The 23996-nt window shown below is 49.5% G+C and overlaps 1 protein-coding gene across 4 annotated transcripts in view; it reads left to right on the top strand.

Moving 5' to 3' along the window:
- The window catches only part of HDLBP (high density lipoprotein binding protein), an 89830-nt gene extending 66092 nt beyond the window's left edge, over nucleotides 1-23738 (top strand). For 3 of the 4 annotated variants that reach the window (XM_008578364.1, XM_008578365.1, XM_008578366.1), the window contains exons 12-28: nucleotides 143-282; nucleotides 2591-2695; nucleotides 2831-2944; nucleotides 4369-4455; nucleotides 4613-4744; nucleotides 7508-7726; nucleotides 10097-10318; nucleotides 10402-10620; nucleotides 11979-12117; nucleotides 14192-14346; nucleotides 15201-15305; nucleotides 15580-15714; nucleotides 16869-17012; nucleotides 19119-19304; nucleotides 20321-20437; nucleotides 20707-20835; nucleotides 20952-23738. In XM_008578364.1, the coding sequence (XP_008576586.1) occupies nucleotides 143-282; nucleotides 2591-2695; nucleotides 2831-2944; nucleotides 4369-4455; nucleotides 4613-4744; nucleotides 7508-7726; nucleotides 10097-10318; nucleotides 10402-10620; nucleotides 11979-12117; nucleotides 14192-14346; nucleotides 15201-15305; nucleotides 15580-15714; nucleotides 16869-17012; nucleotides 19119-19304; nucleotides 20321-20437; nucleotides 20707-20835; nucleotides 20952-21038 (2435 nt within the window). In that variant the 3' untranslated portion in view covers nucleotides 21039-23738. The remainder of the gene's footprint in view (nucleotides 1-142; nucleotides 283-2590; nucleotides 2696-2830; nucleotides 2945-4368; nucleotides 4456-4612; nucleotides 4745-7507; nucleotides 7727-10096; nucleotides 10319-10401; nucleotides 10621-11978; nucleotides 12118-14191; nucleotides 14347-15200; nucleotides 15306-15579; nucleotides 15715-16868; nucleotides 17013-19118; nucleotides 19305-20320; nucleotides 20438-20706; nucleotides 20836-20951) is intronic. The other variant, XR_550906.1, reaches the window with a different exon arrangement.
- The last annotated feature ends 258 nt before the right edge of the window (nucleotides 23739-23996 follow it).

The raw sequence follows: 23996 nt of genomic DNA, 5'->3' as shown, positions 1-23996 counted from the left end.
GGGAGGCTACTCATCATTTTTGGTGAATGGGGAATAACTGATAAGGTTATTTGGGGCTTTTGCCCTATCCTGCCTGGTTATTAGCCATTGACGGAATATTGTAGGTTCTGTGTCCAAGGCCTGTTTCCTTTTGTGTCCTAAGTAAACAGAATTAAAGACCAGTACAAGGTGTCCGTGCGCATCCCTCCTGACAGTGAGAAGAGCAACCTGATCCGCATCGAGGGAGACCCACAGGGCGTGCAGCAGGCCAAGCGGGAGCTGCTGGAGCTTGCATCTCGCATGGTAAGCCGGGCGTCTAGGTGCTGCCAGGAAGCCGCAAACCTGAGGCTATTGGCTGCATCTTAAGGAGTAGCATTGTTGAGGTGTGTGGTCCTGGAATATGGGAGTCACAAAATCCCACCTTGTGTTGAGCGAGGATCTAACTCACTGGGGCCACATTTCTTTCATCCTCCCTAGATCACCAGCACATCTTGTCCCCCATGGCCTGCGCTGTGCTAGAGAAGCACAGAGCTGGGTGGGGGTTCCTTAGCCTTGGCTGCACCCTGGGGTCCCAGATGCCTTGGTACCAACTGCAGAGATTATGATTTGTGACAGACATTTTCAGACACTTGCAGGCACCCCAGGTGATTTTTTAAAAAATTATTTCTGTAGGTAGCACAAATACTGAAAAAATTTATAAAGCAGATTTGCAGTTAATGAATACCCATTACTGATTAAGGCAGACACTCTTTTACTGTCTCTGATGTCAGAAGCTAGAACCTTGCAATCCATTCCAGAAACCTTCCATGTGCCTCCTTGTAACCACCTCCAGACACACAACACATGCAGACACACAACACGCGCATACACACACACACATATAAGTGTTACCACTATAATGACTTTTCTGAAATGGCGTCCTTACTTCATAGTTTTATCACCCCAACATGCATCTCTTAACACTGTAGTTTGGGGCCGGCCCGTGGTTCACTTGGGAGAGTGCAGTGCTGATAACACCAAGGCCACGGGTTCGGATCCTATATAAGGATGGCCAGTTGGCTCACTGGCTGAGCGTGGTGCTGACAACACCAAGCCAAGGGTTGAGATCCCCTTACTGGTCATCTTTATGGGGGGGGGGGGGAAAAAAAAAAACGCGCATACACACACACACATATAAGTGTTACCACTATAATGACTTTTCTGAAATGGCGTCCTTACTTCATAGTTTTATCACCCCAACATGCATCTCTTAACACTGTAGTTTGGGGCCGGCCCGTGGTTCACTTGGGAGAGTGCAGTGCTGATAACACCAAGGCCACGGGTTCGGATCCTATATAAGGATGGCCAGTTGGCTCACTGGCTGAGCGTGGTGCTGACAACACCAAGCCAAGGGTTGAGATCCCCTTACTGGTCATCTTTATGGGGGGGGGGGGGTAAAAAAAAAACCCACTGTAGTTTGGTTTTGCCTAATATTTTAATCTTTTAAGTCTCAGGTGATTTCATGTACAGCCAAATTTGAGAATCAGTGCAGCATCATTATCCCCCAACCCAAAGTGCTAAGGGGCAAGCGCTCTGGATTCCATGAGCCAGATGCACACAACCATGCAGCAGTGTCTCTCAACCTTGGCTGCACATGAAAGAATCCAGAAAAGCCAGATACTGCACGAGGGCTTGCAGCAGCGCTCCCACCCAGCTGGGGTAAGAGACAGCCCCAGGGTTCGCTGTCATCTCAGCATTCCCTGTTCACCCTCTCACCCCAGCATCCATGCTGAGAAGACCTCTATTACTGGTAGTGTGTTTATTTTCCTCACCTGTAACCCAGGGTGTGGTGTGGCCCCCCCCACTGCTCTCTGGCCATCCCTGAGCTTATTCTCCAGCCTGGTGTCCTGGGTTCTCCTCTTCTTCATCCTGCCCTTCTTCCCAGGTTCCTTACATTATGCCTATACTGATTTACTGATTGCTGAACCCTTATTTCTGTGTCAACTGGACTTCAGTCTGATCCAGAATCTCCCAGACTTCTTTTAAAGAGTGTGGTAGGCTGATATGTTCTTTCCTGGATTTCAGCTCTGTTTATTCTTCTGTGTCTTTTCTGACATTGTCATGGGACCTATGGTGGAGGTTGAGAACCATGTGGGCTCAGTTCCCTGTGCTGAGCCATTCTTTCTTAATTATCCATGCAGGGGAATCGGTCTGAGCCATGTCGTGTTCTGGAGGGATTGCACCCTGCTGTGCAGAGTGCTAAGCCTCCAAGTAGAAGTGCAGGGCTCACTTCTGGTTCTTGTTATAAATGCAAGTACTAACTAAGTTGCTCTGGGGATTGTCTCTACCATGATAGTGTTTTTGGTGGAGGGTCCTACGATGGGTTCTTTAATTGTACTTTGTTTGGGAGAATAATGTGCAGTCAGCGTAATTTGGAGCGTAACAGTTGTTGGAGAGAGCTGGCACCTTGCAGTGAGCACTCCCCAATGGCCTGCTGCTCCCAGGGGTGCTGCAGGGTGCCACCTGGGCACCACCTCATCTGCTGCTTGGCAACAGCTGGGCTGTGCAGTGGCCTTGCAGCAGTCCCCAGGACTTTCTGATGCCTCCTAATGTACTTTAATTGTATTTTTAGGAAAATGAGCGTACCAAGGATCTAATCATTGAGCAAAAATTTCATCGCACAATCATTGGGCAGAAAGGTGAACGGATCCGTGAAATTCGTGACAAATTCCCAGAGGTAAAGGTTTCCCCAAGACATCCATCCGTTCTTTAACCCTCTAGGAGTAATCTGATTTGCATTTTGTGAACATAGAGTATTTCAGAATCTAGTCTGTCCTAAGATTAAACTCTGTCCCTTGGTGATTTGTTCTAGGTTATCATCAACTTTCCAGACCCAGCACAAAAAAGTGATATTGTCCAACTCAGAGGACCTAAGAATGAGGTGGAAAAATGCACAAAATACATGCAGAAGATGGTGGCAGATCTGGTAGGGGACATTTCACATCCTTTCTTTGACAGAGATGATGTGTATGGGAGGGTGGGGACATGTGTCCCATCTCAGCGGCTGGGAGAAGGTAGTGGCAGCCCCTCTCAAAGCTGGGTGTTCAGACTGGCCGTGACCGTCGCTGGAATTCCAGCAGGAGAGCCACCTTTTCTTATGCCCAATTATCTTGTTTCCTTGAGGGCTCTTCAGATACCTAGATAGATAAACCATCCCATCCTTTAAGGAGAGAGAGAGAGAACATGGGCAAAAGGAGGAGTCATTGGTTGACTTATTTTCCTCAAAAACTGAGATGGGAAGAGGTTTTGAAAGTGTGAAAGAGTGATGAACAAGAAGGGCACAGACAGCAGCGTGTCCCCGTGGTTGCTCAGGGAGACTTTGCCCTCGTGGACCACTGCCCAGCACCCAGGTCTGTGTGCTGTCTACATGTGTGTTCTGAGCCCCTTCCTCAGCCAGCTGTGATCGTGGCATGTGGCACAAGCTCCCTCTTGGCCAGGGTGTTGGTTGAGGGTACCTGGCCAGACTTGATTGCTTTTGGAGTATAGAACATTGACCGTGGGCCGGCCCGGTGGCGCACTGCTACAGTGCACCGCATGGGAAGCGTGGCGGCGCTCCCGCCGAGGGTTCAGATCCCACATACAGACCGGCCACTCACTGGCTGAGCGAGGAGCGGGGGCAACACCGAGGGTTGCGACACTGAGGGTTGCGATCTGTTGCCGGTCACGAAAAAAGACAAAAAGACAAAAAAAAAAAAAAAGAACATTGACCGTGGGCCGGCCCGGTGGCGCACTGCTACAGTGCGCCGCATGGGAAGCGTGGCGGCGCTCCCGCCGAGGGGTCAGATCCCACATACAGACCGGCCACTCACTGGCTGAGCGAGGAGCGGGGGCAACACCGAGGGTTGCGACACTGAGGGTTGCGATCTGTTGCCGGTCACGAAAAAAGACAAAAAGACAAAAAAAAAAAAAAAGAACATTGACCGTGGGCCGGCCCGGTGGCGCACTGCTACAGTGCGCCGCATGGGAAGCGTGGCGGCGCTCCCGCCGAGGGGTCAGATCCCACATACAGACCGGCCACTCACTGGCTGAGCGAGGAGCGGGGGCAACACCGAGGGTTGCGACACTGAGGGTTGCGATCTGTTGCCGGTCACGAAAAAAGACAAAAAGACAAAAAAAAAAAAAAAAAAGAACATTGACCGTGACATGCCAGGTTAGTTAATTGTTGGACAAATTATCTCACTGATCATCACGACAAACCCCTAAAGGTCAGAGAGGCAGGGAGGAAGGTAGGATCTGAGTCCCTGTTTGCTGATAGTAGTGCCCCATTATGTTCATACTGCCTTCAGGGGTTAGCGAGGTACTTCCCTCTCTAGCATGGAGGGTTAATGTGCCATCTCTTTTGTCTTTAAGGTGGAAAATAGCTATTCAATTTCTGTTCCGATCTTCAAACAGTTTCACAAGAACATCATTGGGAAAGGCGGTGCAAACATTAAAAAGGTGACCAGCTTGTGCCCTGAATTTTGGCTCTTCTCGTCCTGTCCCCTGTAGCCCTGCAACATTCCAGTTTTAGATTGGAAGGAGGGACTCTTCCTCCAAGTGTCTCAACTGTGGGAAGACTGTAGTGAGCTTCTCATGTTCATCTGTCTCCATGTAGATTCGTGAAGAAAGCAACACCAAGATTGACCTTCCAGCAGAGAACAGCAATTCAGAGACCATTGTCATCACAGGCAAGCGAGCCAACTGCGAAGTGGCCCGGAGCCGGATTCTGTCCATTCAGAAGGACCTGGTAATGAGAAAGGTTTTATGATGGAGATCCTCAGCCAGGCTTCCTGTTGTAGGATCTCTGACAAGCCTCCACAGCGCTAGCCTGGGGTTTGGTCACACAGGGCCCTGGGGCCAGCACGAGGCTCCTGTAGAAGAGGACAGCTTTACAGCCAGGCGACAGGTAGTTTGTTTCACAGGGCTTCCTTACCTGGACGTGCAGCACTAGTGCTTGACGTGAGTACCTGTTCCATTAGACATTTTCTTTCTGTTAATCTTTATGCTACTTAAAAGTCATATCTGAAGGTGCTGACAATATTTTCTTTAATTAAAAAAGTTAATAATCTTTGTAGAGTCATATTTCACTGTATAGATAGATCATCTGTTTCTTTTTGATGGTGCTTGGTAATTAGTATCTTTCAGGGGGGTTTCTATTTTATATAAGTTGTCTTGTTAGTATAAAGTTTTTTATTATATTCTCGTATTATCCTTTTGCTGTCTGTGTGTCACCTCTCTCATTCATAATATGTGTAATCTGTCATTATAAAATGACCTCCTTTAATACTCTTTGCTCTGAAGTCTTTTTCTGATATTACAGTGGGTTTCTTTTCATCAGTTTGCTTTTTTTATTGAATCTGTCAACACATGTGATTAAATTACTTTTACTGTGGTTTTTTTCATTTTTTAAAAATTGTGGTAAAATACACATGACAGAATTTTCCATTTTAACTATTTTATAGTGGGTAATTTAGTGGTGTTAAGTACATTCACAAGGTTTGCGACTCTCACCCTATCCATTTTCAGAACTTATTCATCAACAGAAACTCTATACCCATTACACAGTAACTCCGCTTTCCCCCCTCCTGGTCCCTCGATGTGATTGTTTTACACGGTTGGGTTTAACCGTCTTGCTATTTGTTTTCTGTTTGTCCCGTCTATGTTACTCTCTTTTTGCTCTTTTTCTCCTTTGTTTTGGCTTGAATATTTTATGATTCCTTTTTTTCCCTTTGTTGGCTTATTAGACCTTACTCTCTTTCGTGTTAGTGGTTGCTTTAGGGTTTTCGATGTGCATCTTGAATTTATCAGACTGCCATCAGGTGGTCTTATGTCACTGCGTTACTTCCCACTCCTCTGCCCCCAGCCTTTGTGCTTTGCTGTTGTACCTTTTACTCTCTTACATGCTGTAACCCTCATGATATGTTGCTAACGTTTTTGTTTAAACACTCGATTATTTTTTTAAAGAGATTTAAATAATAAGAAAAACTCTTACATATTTACCCACTTCACTGCCATTTCCAGAGCTCTTCAGTCCTGCGTACAGGTCTGTGTTTGCATTTTCTTCTGTCTGCAGGGCATCCCTTTACATGTCTCGCAGTGTGTATCTGCTGGTGATGAATTCTTCCAGTTTTTCTATGTCTGAAAAATTTTTATTCCTTCATTTTTGAAAAATATTTTTGTGGGATACAGATTTCTGGGTTGGCAGTTTTTTCTCTTTGGGGCTTGAGACTTTGCTTCATGTCTTCTCACATTCGTTGTTTCTGACGAGGAGTAGGACGTCCTTTGCCATGTTCCACGGTGCATGACTAGTCTTTTTCCCCAGCTGCTTCTAAGATTTTTATCACCAGCTTTGAGAAAGTTATGATGTGTCTTTGTGTAGTTTTCTTCATGTTTCTTCACTTGGTGTTCATTCAGCGCTTGGATATGTGGGTTTAGAGTTTTCATTAAATTTGGGGAATTTGGGTCACTGTTTCTTAAATTTTATTCTGTTAGCCCCTGGTTTTTCTCTCCTTCAGGGACTATAATTACTTGGGTATTAGTTATCCTACCCTTCACTGACATTCTGTTTATTTCAGTTGGGGGGAAGGGACAGTGTTTTTTTCTGTGAGTTTCTTTAAATTCATTAATTCTCTACAGTGTCTGATCTGCCTATAATCTCATCCAGTATGTTTTTCATTTCAAACGTTGTTTTCATCTCTACAAGTTTAGTTTGAATCTTAATATCTTCTCTTTTCAGTATTTAATATGTTCAATCTTTCTTTGACTTTTGACTGTAGATAGTATAAACACTTGTTTTAGTGTCCTTGGCCTATTAATTCTAACTAACATCTGTGTCATTTCTGAGTTGTTTGCTATTTACTTTTCCTTGTCATGAGTTGTTTTTTCCTGTGTTTTTGTATGCCTAGTATTTTTTTATTGATATTTTAGTCTAGCTTTTAAGGTCTATTAATTGAGATCAGAGCAGTGTTTAATCCAGGCCCAAATACTTCCCACTACTGAGGTAACAGCCTTCTTAGTACTACACCAAATGTCCCAGAAAGTCAAGAATTTCCTGTCTGGCTGCTGAGGACAGGTACTGTACCAGGCCCTGACTGAGCTGCAAGCACTATTTCCTGTAATCCTTCCAGGGAGTTCTTTCTGTGGCCCAAAGGGATTTTCTGGTACATGTCAGTATGTGAGTGGGCTCCAGATTTTTTGGCTAGGATCAGGATCTCTGCTTTAATAGGAAAAGTTTATAGGCATATGAGATCCACCTCTGTCAGCTAGTGTCACTGAGTTGACTAAAGATGCAAAGTACCATATCTTATTGTATAAAATCACAGCTTTCCTCCTGTGCTGTTTGTGTGTGTGTAGTGCCGCCACTCCCTGCAGCTCCAACACGTGTTCATGAGGACTGCAGGTCCTGCTGTGTTAACCGCCACCCAGACTGTGGCTTCACTCTCTGTTCCTCTAGCCCTTTCTTGCCGCACAAAAATGTGACTTCCTCCTCCTCCTGTGTTTCTGGTTCCAGGCCAACATAGCCGAGGTGGAGGTCTCCATCCCCGCCAAGCTGCACAACTCCCTCATTGGCACCAAGGGCCGTCTGATCCGCTCCATCATGGAGGAGTGTGGTGGGGTCCATATTCACTTCCCCGTGGAAGGTTCAGGAAGCGATACTGTTGTCATCAGGGGCCCTTCCTCGGATGTGGAGAAGGCCAAGAAGCAGCTGCTGCACCTGGCGGAGGAGAAGGTGAGAGCCCTCCACGTAGGCCTGGGGAGGGGCCACAGCATGTCTCAACAGGACGCCTGATCCTCACTCAAAATGTTCCTCCTAATGTAGAAAACCCTAAATGCCTTTTCTCTGTGGCAGATCAGAAAACAACTTTATAATGTACCTTTATACCTCTTTGATTTTGCCGTTACTGAAAGGCCTTTTCAGGTCCTAATGCCCATATAAACAATATAGAAAATTTGCTCTTTGTTTTATTAGTTTTTTATATTTTTTTTTGGGGGGGGGGAGCATGTTCTGTATTTTTAAGTATTATTTACAGTTAAATTCACCTTTTTTCGTGTATGGTTCTGAGTTTTAACAAGTATACAGTCATTTGACCACCACTGCAATCAATTCATTGACTGTCACACCCCAAAATTCTTCATTGATTGCCCTTGTCCCTTTGCCAAACCCATCTGCAATCTGTTCCTGGCAATACCACAGGGTCTGGATGACTGGCTTTAAGGGGGAGTCAGGAAATCAGGTAGTGTGAGTCTTCCAGCTTTTTTCTTTTTAAAAATTACTTCGGCTATTATAGATCTTTTGTCTTTCTATATGCATTTTGGAATTAGCTTGTCAGTGTTTAGGGGGGTTAAAAAAAATACTCAGATTTTGATTGGCATTGTGCTGAATGAACCAAAAGACAAAACTAGTGGGAACTGCTAACTTGGCTGTCTTGAGTCTTCTGTTCTGTTTCTTATTTTTTAGGTCTTTAATTCTTCATTGGTGTTTTGTAGTTTTTAGCATACAGTTCTTATATCCATTTTGTTTGATTTATGTGTAACTGTTTATGTTTTTTAGTGCTATTGTAAACAGTACTATTTTTCTATTTTCAGTTGTTATTTTTAGCACGTGGAAATGCATTTGATTTTTTAATATTAACCTTGTTTCATGAGACTGTGCTAAATAAAGCTCACTTATTCCAGCAGCTTTTTTGTGGATTCTTCTTTTAGATGAGAAATGAAGCATTTCTTTCTTTCTCGTTTGCACGTCTTGTATTCTTATCTCACTACGTTGATCAGGCTCTCCAGCACAGGGGTGGACGGCAGTGGTGAGGGGGGCCAGCCGTGCCTTGTTCGTGGTCTTGGGGGAAAGCGCTCAGCTTTTCACCGTCAAGTATGATGTTAGCTGTACGAATCCTGTAGATGTTCTTTACCAAGCTGAGGAAATTCTCTTCTTTTCCAAGTTTGCAAGAGTGAGTTTGGGGGGAATGGATGTTAGTCGTGAAATATTTTTTCTGCATCTGCTGGCATGATCTTTTTTACTTTTTTTTGGAATGTTTAACCAAACTTGCGTTTCTGGGATAAAATCCACTTGGTTTAGGTGTGTTATCCTTTACTATATTGCTGGATTGGATTTACCCAGTCCATTGGCTTTTAAATAATGCTGCTATTTGTGAATATCTTTGTCTGAAGAGTAGCAGGTTCTCACAGTGGTGTTTGGTAAAACTAGCACTTAGGAGATAACAGAGATCAGTTATTCAATATTGTGCATTCAAGCAGGTCTTCTCTTTTCCTCTGTATTCTCCACACTCGTGGGCTGGGTCTCAGGTCCAGAGGAAGGCTTGGAGTGTGCTTGTGGGTCTAAGTCACGTAGAGCAACACGTCCCCCTGCATTCTCCGAGATGAGTCTGGCCAAGGCTGCTGGATGCATTGGTGTTCATGATGAGCTCTTGGTGTGAGGGGCCATTGCTGGACCCTGATCTCTTGGTGTCAGAGGAGGGCTTCATGCTACTGTGAGACCTTAGGGCTTTTCTCTAACTGTGTCCTTGGCTGGTGTGTGTGTCTCTCTGAGCTTGAGCTTGGAGGGTTCCTGGTTTTTTGTGGGCTAATTAGTAGTGCTTATAGAAGGGAAGGAGGACCAGGCCAGGGAGCACTGTGCGTGTGTTTGGTCTGGAAGCAGGTGGGAAGAGTGGAAGCCCTGTGGCAGGACCCGTGTACTGTGCACTTCCTGCTGTGTTGGTGGCAACTCACTCCCTAGGGCACGTGCCCTACCAGCACCTCACCACGTTACCACACACCCTGTGCAGATTGAGAATGGCTTGGAGAGGCTTAGTCATTACTTCTCAGTGGCAGGACAGGGATTCTACGTCTGTGTGCTCTTCGCTATCGTGGTATTTTTCTGATAGTTGTGGAAAAAAGGTACAAGTGCAACTCCGGGTGTTCGTCTGTTTGGCTGAGGTGTGATTTAGCCTCATTTTGGAGGGGATTGGCACAGTATTCAGATACTGGTGATGATGTAAGGAGAGCCTCACCCCACACTGCTGTCCTCTAGGCCCTCTTGTTCACCTGTGCTGTGGTGTCAGGCAGGTGGTGTAAGGCTAACATACACGCGGTTGGTTTTTTTCAGCAAACCAAGAGCTTCACTGTTGACATCCGCGCCAAGCCAGAATATCACAAATTCCTCATTGGCAAAGGGGGTGGCAAAATCCGCAAGGTGCGTGACAACACTGGAGCCCGCATCATATTCCCAGCAGCTGAGGACAAGGACCAGGACCTGATCACAATCATAGGAAAGGAGGATGCTGTCCGCGAGGCACAGAAGGAACTGGAGGCATTGATCCAGAACTTGGTAGGGAGCTTGGCCCTGGCTGTGGGCTCTGCAAGGCACTGTTGGTGGGGTGGTTTACCTTCCATTCCTTCTCGATGCTGCAGGATAATGTGGTCGAAGACTATATGCTGGTGGACCCCAAGCACCACCGCCATTTTGTCATCAGAAGAGGACAGGTCTTGCGAGAGATTGCTGAAGAGTATGGTGGGGTGATGGTCAGCTTCCCACGCTCTGGCACACAGAGCGACAAAGTCACCCTCAAGGGCGCCAAGGATTGCGTGGAGGCAGCCAAGAAACGCATTCAGGAGATCATCGAAGACTTGGTAGGACTCTGGGAGGCTTGGAGTGGGGTTCTGCCCACCCCACCCTCCAGGGCCACTCAGCAGAGCGGGTGGGTGGGTGTTGCCTCCTTCCCACAGGAAGGCCATTCCTTCACGCAGCCCCACCAGGTTCGAGAAGGCTTTCTGGTGCCCTGTCTCCCTTTCTCAGCCTTTCCTTTTTTCTGACAGTCTGAGAAGGCTGCCTTTGAAAGCAGCTTTTTTAAAAAAGGAAAATACAGTTTACCTAAGAGGTAAGCCTGTGTGAAGGGAAGAAAATGGACTGAGGGAAAGAGGACGCCAAAGTGAATCCGTGGATAAACAGTCGTGTGACAGATGTGCTAACGTTCTGATCGGATCATTATCCAACATATGTGGGTGTTGAAACAAACTGCAACCGATAAACGTGTAGAATTAAAAAAATAAATAAACGAAAAATAATAAAAAGAAAGAAAAACGCGGTAATTCAAAGGAAGATTGGTTTGTGAAGAAAATGTAAAAAGTTAGCCTGTCCTGGATAAGAGAGGTTCCTTTAGCACTAAAACAGTTTCACTCGAGAATTGATTAACTTTTGATGCTTTTTTGTCATGCTTTTGGATTATGGTAAACAAAAGTGTACTTCTGAAAAGTCGGGAGTACTTAATTATTTGTTGCTATGTTTATTTTAAATATTGTCATTCTGAACCAGGTACATAACTTTTTTGTCTTTAGGTACTTAATACTTATGCTTATATCTTTAAAAAATTTTTTAAAAAAGGTAAAGCCATGGAAAAGTCACATGAAAATGTGTTGGTTTGCTAAAGCAGACTTTGTAGAGAACTTGCCTCCTCCACGTGCCTAATGCCTGCTGGAGCTTCCCCGCCATGGCCTCTTATGCCCTTTCCCTAATCATCAAGCCTGGTGCCTCCTCATGGGTGGAGTCAAAGACTGTAGCATCCAAGGCCTGTTCCCCTGGCTACAGGGCAGCCCTCCAGGGATGACGGGCCTCACTGGACAGCTCACTGTGCAGTGTGGGGAAGGGGGTTCCCCCTCCTCTGTGTGCACGTCGAGTAGGGTGTCGTTATGTTCCATCTCTGGTGATAGCAAGCGTCAGTGTAAGTTTTGTGCAGATAAGTCATCAATATTTTCTTAAGTCTTCTGGGACACGTTTCAGAAAGAGGCCTCCCTCCTGGCCCTGCCCCACTCCCCTCCCTCCATCCAGTCACACCTGGAGCTCTGGATTCACCTTAGAAAGTGGGGAGTGTCTCTGTGCTAATAAGTGGCTGTAGAGGATTGGAAGGAAGATGGTATAAAGAGTGCTATAAATTGACCCTAAGTAATTTAATCTTTGCTTTTTTCTTTTTTCTTTGTGTGCCTCCCTCCAGGAAGCTCAGGTGACATTAGAATGTGCTATACCCCAGAAATTCCATCGATCTGTCATGGGCCCCAAAGGTTCCAGAATCCAGCAAATTACTCGGGATTACAGTGTTCAGATTAAATTCCCAGACAGAGAGGAAAACCCAGGTGGGTCCCCCCATTAGCTCTGTGCTAATTGATTGAGTGGTGGTCCTGCCCCATGCAGGAAGCAGTGGTGTGCATGGGCGACAGTCACACAACATGGTGAGGCTGTTCCCTACTGTTAGTTCCGGTGCTAGATGTGAGCTCCATTCATGTATTCCAGGGGCTGCCAGAGGCACAGGGTCACTCCCTGCTCTCCAAAGATGGTCCACATCAGTTATTCGCAGGGTGGCAGGGTGTCCTTCTTGTGTCCTGGAGGCATGCACATGGTGACAAGGCTGGAAAGAGCAAGGACCTGCAATATCATATCCACGGGAAGCCCCTGAGTTCAGTTCCACGCTATTTCTCATGACATCACTCAAACACGTGTGGTGAGGCTTCAGAAACCTATCCCTAGCAGCTGCCTCTTTCCTCACTTCACATTACTTTGTAAGACCTATCCCCTGTGAGCAAGAAGAGTGTGTGGTCAATGGTCGGGGAGGTGGTCTGTAGACACAGTTGGTGTGAGTGGTGTGGTCAGGGAGGTAGACGCAGGGCTGGTGTGAGTGTTGTGGTTGGTGGCTGGGGAGGTGGCCTGTAGGATGCGGGGCTGGTGTGAGTGTTGTGGTTGGTGGCTGGGGAGGTGGCCTGCAGGATGCGGGGCTGGTGTGAGTGTTGTGGTTGGTGGCTGGGGAGGTGGCCTGCAGGACGCGGGGCTGGTGTGAGTGGTGTGGTCGGTGGCTGGGGAGGTGGCCTGCAGGATGCGGGGCTGGTGTGAGTGGTGTGGTCGGTTGGCTCTCTCCCACTTGCTTTGCATTTGTGATACAAAGAGTGTGTTCTATTAGTCTGGTCTAGCCTGTTGATTTCACTCCGTGTCACCTAGCATGACATCCACAGAGCTTGTCACGCACCACCAGTCGAGCCTCTTCATTTTCCTGAGAATACAGTCTACTTTGAGTAGGAAACTAACCGAATCATACTGCACGCCATTTATGTTTCATGCTTGAGCAGTTATTTTGAACTTTATTTTGATGTAATTTCACACGTAAAAGAATTGCACAGAGCAGTATAAAGACATACCGTGTGCCCATTATCCAGTCACCAGTTTGTTTTCTCAACCCTCCCCTTTTACACACACATACCTTATTCTCTGAATCACTTGAGTGCAGTTTTTAGATGAGTATCCATGGTGTGTATTTCCTAAGAACAAGGATGTTCTCTTGCGTAACCATGGCACATTCATCAAAATTGGATCTAACATCGTATATTATTATCTAATTCCTACTTAATGTTCAAATTTGCCAGTTTTAGAAGCATCCTTCAGAGGCTGCCCCACCCCCACCCCACCCCTGGATCATGATTACTTTAGGCAATCATGTCTGTTTAGTCTCTTTTACTTATTCACTCATGTTTTTACATTGTGTGGACTCCGGGGTTCTGTCTCACTCCATGGATAAATGGTGTTTGTGTGTTTGGTTCTTATTGTGGCATACACATGGTCTCCAGCGTGGCCCATGGGAGCCTCTCCAGCCAGCTTCCATGTCCTTTTGATGTGCCCTTTTGCTGTTGGGGCTCTTCTTTACTATTTGTCATGAGGAGCTTCTTCCTTCCTGTGCCTCTCCCTGACTATTCCTCCTAAATTTCTCAGACCCAACCCCACCGCCCCTCTTAGGCCAGCTCCCCTGGCTGGGCTGCGAGCCACCCTCCTTTCCTGGTGAGCCCTGCCTCACAGCGCCACTCTGCTCCTCCCATGAAGTAACTCGTTTACCTCATTTAAGCTTCTGCCAGAGTTTCCAGTGGCTCTGTTTTAAAGATGAGGATGGGGGGACTCAGAGCTCATGGCCACCCTGTAAAGCCTTCAGTGCCCACCCAGGCCTAGGAGCCCCGTCCAAGCCTCGCTGTGTGCCATGTCTTGTCTGCTCTGCCTTCCCAGACCATAGCCTCCTGAAGGAGAGGCAGGGGTCTTCCCTCCCTTTTCCTGCTTAGCACATGGTAGGTGGTTGACAAACATTTGCATTCTGAGTGGAGACAAGGCGCCTGCTGTAGAACTCGGGGCATCTCTGGGCAGTTGTGAACTGTTGGTTTCCACCTTTCTCCCTAGTTCATAGTGTTGAGCCAGCAATCCAGGAGAATGGAGACGAAGCTGGGGAGGGGAGAGATGCCAGAGATGCCGACCCCGGCTCTCCCAGGAGGTGCGACATCATCATCATCTCCGGCCGGAAAGAAAAGTGCGAGGCAGCCAAGGAAGCTCTAGAGGTGCGTTTGGTTCCCTCTGTCACCAAAGCGGGCCTGTCAGCAGGCACCACAGGGAAGGGCGTGGCCTAAATGGCGGCTGGATGCTGCCCGAGTGGTGGGCAGACAGTGGATCTAGTCACCTTAGTTCTAAGGTGTAAGCACAGGCCATCCAGCTGAGCTTGGCTGGGCACAGAGCCTGGAGACCACTTTCCTCCATTAGGTCTCAGGCCTGCACAGCCCTTTCCCTGGACAGTTTCATGGGCCTCTTGGGCCCACAGGTGTGGGGCCTGTGGAAGGGTCTCAGCACTGGGGGAGTGTGACCTCCAGCCTCAGTTTCCCCTGTGAAGTGAGGCTAACCAGGTCTAGCTCAGGCTTGTAAGGATGAGTCATTTGTACAGTGAATACTTGTTGGGTACCATGTGTACATGTTGGGTACTATTTTAAATGCTGTGGTGACAGTGTGCAAAATAGTTCTTGCGTTGTGGTGTAGAGAGACAGGTGATGAACGAAACATACCATATGTTGAATGGTAGTAGATGCTGTGGAGGAAAAAGCAGGTGACAAGGTAATGGGGGTGGCAGGTGTCGAGGGCTTGAATTGCAGTTCAGGTAGGCTTGGGGAAAAGTGGGGTCTGAAATTAGTCTCTGCCAACGTTAACCTAAAAACTGGGTTCCCGATCCTTCTCCCATTCTTTTCTATTGTGTGAAATGCCCAGATGGCATTGTCAGCTGGGGTGCACTGTTGAAAGGTGACAAAAGGCACACTGTCGTGCTCACAGGGCCATTTCCCTCGTGCTCCACAGAGCCCTGTGGCTGAGCCCACAGGGCCACTCTGCCCTCCGCTTTCACGGCCTGACCACCACCATCTTCCTGCAGGCATTGGTTCCTGTGACCATCGAAGTGGAGGTGCCCTTTGACCTTCACCGTTACATCATTGGGCAGAAAGGAAGCGGGATCCGCAAGATGATGGACGAGTTTGAGGTAGATCCCTTCCTCTGGAGACATGTCATCGGGGGTGGGGACTCATACCTGCGGTCACCTGACAGAAGTGCCCGTGGCCTTCTCCTGAGTGCTGGCGTCCTCCCTTAGCCTCTCGTGGGCTCTGCCTCCTCCTGCTCTGCTTGGTCAGTCGCTGACTTCCCTTCCAGATGTCCCTTGTGCCCTCCAAGGCCAGTGGGCTTCACTCTCCCTCCCTCTGGGTCGCGGGCCTGCGGTTATTTCCCGGGCCAGTCAGGTCTGCTGCATCTCCATGCAGGTGAATATACATGTCCCAGCACCTGAGCTGCAGTCCGACACCATTGCCATCACGGGCCTTGCTGCAAATTTGGACCGGGCCAAGGCTGGGCTACTGGAGCGTGTGAAGGAGCTGCAGGCTGAGCAGGAGGACCGGGTGAGGACTGGGCCAGGCCAGGGCTGCCCACCTGCGAGACGGAGGCAGGGTGTGTCCTGGGAGGCTTCCTCCAGGGTGGTGCTTCTCAGCCCTGGGCACACTTCAGAATCCAGAGGAATTCTTAGAGATGCCAGTGTCCGGATTAAGTGGAGGTGGTGGAGGTGAGACCAGGTAGTGCCTCTGTGCAGTTGGGGTCCAGATGCTGCTGTGCCCTGAGCTGAAGGTATTTTTCTCTTTCCAATACTAAAGTGACAAAGTCGGAATTCTTTGTTAATTTGCAATTAATCTTAAAACCAAATTGGAAGAAACACGTGTGTACTTCAGACCTTGTAAGGTAAAGGTGGGTGTCGGAGGCCCCCCACTGACCCCCAGCACAGGTCGACAAATGCAGGACCGACAAGTGATGTAGTGATGAGACCCCGCCTCGCCTCTGGAAGCGCTGATGTTTGAAGGATTTTATGGGGGAGGAGGGTCTGGATATTTGACACAGATGATGCTGGGGCTAACTGACTTTTCACCAAGGACATTGTAACTGTCTGCTTTTCCATTTAGCACATGAGTCTGATGATGGGGCAGAACCCACGAACCTGCTGGCACACACTGCATGTGCCAGGTGCCAGGCTTTGGGTTTGTCGGCTAAACAGGTCGCAGCTCTAGCCTCTGGCCGCGGCATCGGGGCCGTCTGCTCCTTGGCACTTTTATTGCCCCCTCCTTGGCCTGTTTCTGTACCCCCCCCCCCCCCGACTCACAACGTTTTTTAAATACTTATTCATCAGATTCCTATTTTAGAAATTAGGAAAGTAGGACCAAAAGCTCAAATAACTCATTACGGAGCACGGACCCTCCATCTGTTACCATCAGGGACTTCTCCAAGCACCCTGTTTTGAAGGACTGGCGCTGCACTGTGGAGCGGTCAAGTCCTTGGTTCCCATGTGAGCAGGTGGTGGGTGGGTCACACCAAAGAGACACTTGACTGCTCTGCACCGTACGGGTTACAGGTGAACAGAAGCTTGAAGTGTGTTGCTTGTGTCACTGAGGTGACAGCTGGTGCCTCTGGAGACTAGGGTGCAGCAGGGCACAGGTGCATGCAGAGCCAGCTCGGGACTGCGCACCGCTTTCCGCCTCACTCCCACTCCCACTTGTTTCATTTGTAGGCTCTGAGGAGTTTTAAGCTGAGTGTCACTGTAGACCCCAAATACCATCCCAAAATTATTGGAAGAAAAGGGACAGTGATTACCCAGATCCGCTTGGAGCATGATGTGAACATCCAGTTTCCTGATAAGGATGATGGGAACCAGGTAAGAGTGACACCTGTGACACGGCCACAGTGTCACGGCTGGAGCACTTTGGGGACGATGGGCCTTTGTCAACCTTTGCCTTGACCTGGAAACACTAGCCAGGCAAGCTTTCACGGTATGTCCAGACAGAGGGTGAGGGCTGAGTTGAAAGTGGCAGGCCTCTGAGGGTCTGATGTCAGCCTCGGGTTTGGGCTGTGTTTTGGCATATGCCGGCTGGGTGAGGTTTCCTCGACAATGTTTCATCTGGGGGATTAGGGTATTTTCCCTGTGCCCACTCCTGGCAGGCAAGCCAGGGCTCCAGCTGGGTCCTTCTTGAGCAGTTGAACCTGCAGGGGAAGCTCGTCCACCCGCTGCCCAGACTTTCCTGAGAATGCTCCAGTGTGCTCCTGCTCCTGGAGCAGATGGACGAGACGTAGCCACAGTCTGGTTTCTCTGCAGCCCTCAGGTGCAAATGCTGTTGGGCTCACCAGACAGTCCCTGGTAAACTCCTGTGTTATTTTCCCTGAACTTCAGCAGCACCTCCTGCTATTCGCTTACTCGGAGTAGGATGAAAGGCAGCCCTGTCCCTGTCACTAGGCGTACCCAGCATGCAGGGCAGCCCCTTCCTCCCTCCCTCAGGCACCTCCTGTCCTTCGGCTGTGGCTCCGGCTGTCCCTGCTCATTGGGTGTGGGCCACCACAGCCTTGCACATGGAGGGAACCCAGCAAACCTCATGGCCGTGGTCACTCTGGCTTCCCAGCAGAGCACCCAGAACCAGTTCCTCAGGGCCTCTGGCCTTACCAGGCCTGTCGCTCCCGCCGCGACCATCTCCTGCTTGCCTTGCCTTCCATGTTACCCCAGCTGCGTCACACATGTTTCAGAAAACCAGCCAGGCCTGGGAGGGGCTGCCTGCAGGCCCTGCTTCCTCCCTGCTGCCAGCTGCTCATTCCTCCTCAAGCACGTTCTTTTCAACTTTTCTTCTGAAGAATATGTTGATACCGCTATTCTTTTTTTTTTTAATTATCCTGATCTTAAAAGTTTAGCTCTCTTAAACTCCTCACTACCACTACTTTCCCCCTTCTTTCTCGTACAACCATCAGTTTTTAAGTCACCTTTAGCATCTAGACTGTTTCAGCTAATATTCCGTGAGCCAGGTAAGGTCAGCCAGCCGGCTGTTTGCCAATTGGCTGCAGGAGGTGGCTTGGCTCTGGCGAGCCGATTCCCTGGTGAAGCCATGCCTCCACTGTGTGTTGTCTGGCTTCGGTCTGGACAGGAGGTCCCCGGGCTGCTGCTGCTCTGTTGTCTCCTGGGGTTTTCTCTTGCTGCTCTCCTAGGTGGGGCTTTTCTCTTCTGTTGTGTGGTGTTCTGTTTTCTTAGTGGGGCTGTGCTGTTGTCTCCTATCCTGAGACAGTGAGTTACAGTCGTTTTGTTTTCACACCACCTTTTGTATGCCCTGAATTGTCACTGTTCTGCTCACATCTGAGTCTGGTGGGGTCTATCTGTACGGTCTGAGGGAGGCCTGAGCTGCTGGGTCTTGTGTGAGTTGAGTGGCTTGCTATGGGTGGTGGAGTGCCAGCTTGTCAGTCTCCAACCCCGTGTCCTTGAGTCCAGAGCTCCACCTGCCAGTGCCTCTCCTTTGTCTTTGTGGGCAGGTGTCTTAGTCCAGTACAGGTGCTCCTCAATGTAGGTTGTGGTTACACCCCAAAAATGTCTTCCACTTAAGATATTTTCAGCTTACAATGGGTTTACCCAAATGTGGTCCCATCGTGAGTAGAATGAGGATCACTTTTGCACGATCATAAAGTCAAAAAATCCTATGTTAGGCATTGTCTGGATGTAACTTATTTTTGGTGGGGTTTGGGAAGGGACGGGAGCAGGACATTGTTAATCTGTCATTTTAAATCAGCCATCTGATGCTGTTTTCACCTTCTTTCTCTTCTAAGCCCATGAGTGTCTCCCCATAAGGTGAGGCCTGAGGTGCTCGGCAGCACAGCCCACAGCCCAGGCCCTCATGTGCCTGTGCCGTCTTGTCTCCTCACAGACCAGTCCTGCTAGGGCAGTGCTCGATTGTCGTCAGGAATCCCAGTGGGGCATCCCCTTTTCTCTGACTACATTCTCCTTTTGTAGCCCCAGGACCAAATTACCATCACGGGGTACGAAAAGAACTCAGAGGCTGCCCGGGACGCTATATTGAAAATTGTGGGTGAACTTGAGCAGATGGTTTCTGAGGATGTCCCACTAGACCACCGTGTTCACGCCCGCATCATTGGTGCCCGTGGCAAGGCGATCCGCAAAATCATGGATGAATTCAAGGTGAGCTCCCCAAGCCAGCTGAAAGCACAGGGATGAGAATCCCTACCATCAGCAGGGACCACCTGGCAACCTGAAGTCTTCCTACTTAGACTACTGACACACACAGGCCACACAGGGAGATGGGAGCGTGCCACAGCTCAGAGATGTGAAGCCAGGGCCCTAGCGTGCTGTCAGTGGGCTGCTGCTCCCTGACAGCGTTATTCAGTACAGCTGATGGAACTAAGGCTGGCCTGTGGCTCTAGCAGGTACCTGTCGGGCTCCTCGTCTGCAAGATGGGAGTTTTCCAAGTTTGCCTTCTGAGAACAAGGTGTTCCTGAATGCACTGGTTTTGCTTGATATAACATTGAGGGAACAACCCCAAAACCAAATGTTTAAATTTTTGTTAACTCAGAGTAACAGCTCTTCACTAGAGATAGACACTGCGGCCGGCCCGTGGCTCACTCAGGAGAGTGTGGTGCTGATAACACCAAGGCCACAGGTTCGGATCCCTATGTAGGGATTGGGCCAGTTAGCTCACTTGGGAGAGCGACAACACCAAGCCAACGGTTAAGGTCCCCTTACTGGTCATCTTTTAAAAAAAACCTTAATTGGGCCGGCCCGTGGCTCACTCAGGAGAGTGTGGTGCTGATAACACCAAGGCCATGGGTTCAGATCCCTATGTAGGGATTGGGCCAGTTAGCTCACTTGGGAGAGCGACAACACCAAGCCAACGGTTAAGGTCCCCTTACTGGTCATCTTTTAAAAAAAACCTTAATTGGGCCGGCCCGTGGCTCACTCAGGAGAGTGTGGTGCTGATAACACCAAGGCCACGGGTTCAGATCCCTATGTAGGGATTGGGCCAGTTAGCTCACTTGGGAGAGCGACAACACCAAGCCAACGGTTAAGGTCCCCTTACTGGTCATCTTTTAAAAAAAACCTTAATTGGGCCGGCCCGTGGCTCACTCAGGAGAGTGTGGTGCTGATAACACCAAGGCCATGGGTTCAGATCCCCAGCTGATGTTGAGTGCTCCTTCCAGGTGGACATTCGCTTCCCACAGAGCGGAGCCCCAGACCCCAACTGCGTCACTGTGACGGGGCTCCCAGAGAATGTGGAGGAAGCCATCGACCACATCCTCAACCTGGAGGAGGAATATGTGAGTCCTGGGTGGGCAAGGCCTTTGGGGAGGCCCAGGCCCCCGACGCAGCCCAGGCTGTACTCTGGGGCATCCTGGTTCTGACCGGCCTGGGGCCCTGCCGTGATCCTGAGGTGACAATGAGGTGACGTGTGTGTGTTTCCAGAGGTGGGGCAGGGGTGACGGGTGGGCAAGTGCCTCCCCAAGGGATGCTAAGAGAGTGCTCAGCAGACAGACCTGGGCCGCAGACTGACTCCCTCTCTTCTTCCCCTTCACCTCCTGCCCTGCAGCTGGCCGATGTGGTGGACAGTGAGGCACTGCAGGTTTACATGAAGCCCCCAGCTCACGAGGAGTCCAAGGCACCATCCAGAGGCTTTGTGGTGAGGGATGCTCCCTGGACTGCCAACAGCAGCGAGAAGGTCAGAGGTTGTCTCTTCTGCCTGCCCTTGGCAGGCCCTGGGGAGGGTGGGGAGTGCCTAGTGCTTGAGAGTAGGAAGAGTGGCCCCTACTGAAGCCATGTTCTCTCTCTCCACAGGCTCCTGATATGAGCAGTTCGGAGGAATTTCCCAGTTTTGGGGCTCAGGTGGCCCCCAAGACCCTCCCTTGGGGCCCCAAACGATAATGATCAAAAAGCAGAAACCTCTCCAGCCTGCTGACCTGATCCTGACCACACAATGGTTTGTCTCAATCTGACCCAGTGGCTGGACCTTCGTAAATTGTTGACGCTCTCCCCCTTCCCGAGGTCTCGCAGTGAAGCCTGGTGCGGCCGGCTACGTGTGTGGCTGCTGCTTTGGGCCTGGTCGGCACCCAGCACCTGCTCAGGATCTGCTCCCTGACTTGCTCTGGGACAGGCCCTCCACTGTTTTAAACACTAAACAAAGGTAATTGAGCATTTCGTGATAAGATAACACAGACTCCAGCTTCCTGGTCCACCCAGCATGTCAGCACTCTGACCTTCATTACGGGAGCTCCGGAGCTCCACAGCTGTGGCTAGGAGTCGACTTCCTGTGTCATGACCTCAGGAAATAAATTTCCTTGACTTTATAAAAGCCAAAATGTTTGCCCTCTTCCTTTCCCACCTCCCTCCTGCCCATTGCCTGTTGTCCAGACCTTCCTTTTTGTAGAGTGCAATCAGCCTCCTCCAGATGCCAAAAAGTCTGCTTAGCACAGATGACAGGGTCGGGGGAAGGCCTAGCCTCAGTCAGGTGTCCTGGAGCCAGAAGGGACTAAAAGGGTAGAGGATCACTTGGTTTTACTTGCTTTGGGGTCTGAAAGCACCAAAGGTATCCGCCCCTACCCCTCGCCCTCAGCCCTGAGGTCTGGTGAGTGGAGCCTGTGGACAAGGCTGCAGGTGCATGTGTCATCTGGGTCCCCATGGCCATCTTAGTGGCTTGGTGTGACCTAAGATCCTCACAGGGAGGGGGACGGAGGTGGAGATACTAGCATTTTGGTGACAGTTCGGCTTTCGTTTTCACACCACCCTCAGCTCCCCATGCCCACCCCTCCCCCAGACACCGTGTGTTCAGTTGCCTTCTTTCTACCTCAGCCAGTGTGGTAGTGGTGTCATGCGTAGGCTAGTGCCACCCCCAGTGCTTGTTTCTCAATTCAGGTGTTTCTGGTGGTTGTAGGTTTGCTGCGGAGTTGGGGGCGGATGCTGTGTGTCGAGGCTTGAGGCTGGTGCCCTCCCAAGCCCACAGGTGGTTCAGTGGCCAGCTGGGGGTCTAGAGCAGGGAGTGCACACTCCCATCCCCCCCAGGCCATCCTGGTTTTGCAAGCCTCTGACAGGCATGCTCAGGTTCTGTGTGCAGGCCCCAAGGAACGTTGGTCCCAGGCTGTTGGCCTTGAGAGGCAGGTTTCCTGATCCTGGGGTAGAGAGAAGCTGTCACTTGGCCTGGACCAAGAAGTGAAGCAGAATGAGGGCAGAACCAAACAGCTGGGAGCTGAGAGCCTCTGCAGGCTCAGGGAGGGTCTGTCCTTCCTCAGGTGTGCGGCAGGTGATCCTGAGTGTAGGACCAGACAGCTGCAAGCTGGGAGCCTCTGCAGGCTCAGGGAGGGTCTGTCCTTCCTCAGGTGTGCGGCAGGTGATCCTGAGTGTAGGACCAGACAGCTGCGAGCTGGGAGCCTCTGCAGGCTCAGGGAGGGTCTGTCCTTCCTCAGGTGTGCGGCAGGTGATTCTCAGTGTAGGACCACTGGCCTTGGCACAATCCGGTGCCCTCCAGCCATCTGGGTTGAAGGTCCACCCTCAGGAGGAAAGATGGTCTCACACAGAGGCACCTCTGTTGTGTTGTGAGGACCAAGGACAGGGTCTTTTATCTCTGGGTCATCTGGTCTTCCCATCCCTGCCTGTGTCCACTGTGCAAGTGACTGAGACACTAGCGAGTTGTCCTGTCCCAGATACTGGAGTTCCTAGAAAAGCCAACTTGTGCCCATCTCACAGCCCTTTCCTGGGGACAGTCAATTCTGGTTTGACACCCCACCCCAAAAGTTTTTCACTAAGTTTAATAACTCAAACTTAGTCATCTTTAGACTGAAATTCCTGATTAGATTGAGAATTGCTTAACCCAAGTCTAACTTCAGTTGCCTTGGCAAGTTCCCATTAGCTCGAGCATCCCTAAATGTGCCCATTTATGGGAGTGATAAATTGGGATAGGAAAGAACACTCTGCTTAACAGGCTAAGTGACCCTGAATTCGGTGGAATTAATGGAAACAGAGCAAGAAGGCAAGGTGCTTTCTTGCCTTTCCCCGGGAGCTGTCTCCTCTGTCTCCGGGGCCTTAGCCGGGGAAGGCCTGTCACCTCTCTTCCATCTGAGTGAGTTCTGGAACTTCTTCCTGTGACTGACTTGCTTCACTTCCCGTTTTTCAAGCTCCCTCTAGTACCTGTCCCAACCTGTTCCTCTTCCCTTTGTCTTTTTTACAACGTTCTTCTACAACATCTGACCTCTACCCTTCCCCAAAGGCAAATTTTAAATTCTCACAACGGATTTTTGCGCATCTTCAGTTACTGCTAAATGTCTGGATTCAAGCCCTTTCCTGAACGGTTCAGGGGTCTCACTTGCTCCGCCTTTTTTTGGTTATTATGAAGTGACTGTGCCCAGGCCCAGCTCCCTGCAGCCTCAGGTGCTCGGGAGAGCCCTGGGCAGAGATGGGGTGCCTATCCTTTTCCTCCTTGTTAAATGTCTTCCATTTCATATTTCCATAGCTGTGATCCATCCCTTGGCCTTAACTTTGGAATTTGGAGATTATATGCAAACATGTGTAAAGGCTCATGAATATGGATGACACTGGAATTTTATAAATTCTAAAATAAAGCCCGGAACCAGACGTAGCATTTGGGCCTTTTTGTCACGCCACATGTGTGTTCTCATTGCTTCGGCTCTCTTGAGTGGTAACTGGAAATCCGTGGATAGTTCTAGTCTTTGGTGTGATTCTCCCAGCTATTCTCATCGCTGTGTTAACAACCCCTCTGGAGCCAGCAGTGGTCATGGTTGGGGGTCTGGCTACTTGTGCCTGTACTCGGGCCACTGCCTAGTCAGTGGCTGCCCTGCAGTTCTGTCACTGCTGAAGGTAGACAGCTCTACT

This window comes from Galeopterus variegatus, unplaced genomic scaffold (genome assembly GCF_000696425.1).
Source record: "Galeopterus variegatus unplaced genomic scaffold, G_variegatus-3.0.2 Scaffold1671, whole genome shotgun sequence".
Classification (NCBI taxonomy): domain Eukaryota; kingdom Metazoa; phylum Chordata; class Mammalia; order Dermoptera; family Cynocephalidae; genus Galeopterus; species Galeopterus variegatus.
Note: the sequence above shows the minus strand (reverse complement) of the source record. Positions and strands in the feature narration are given on the sequence as shown.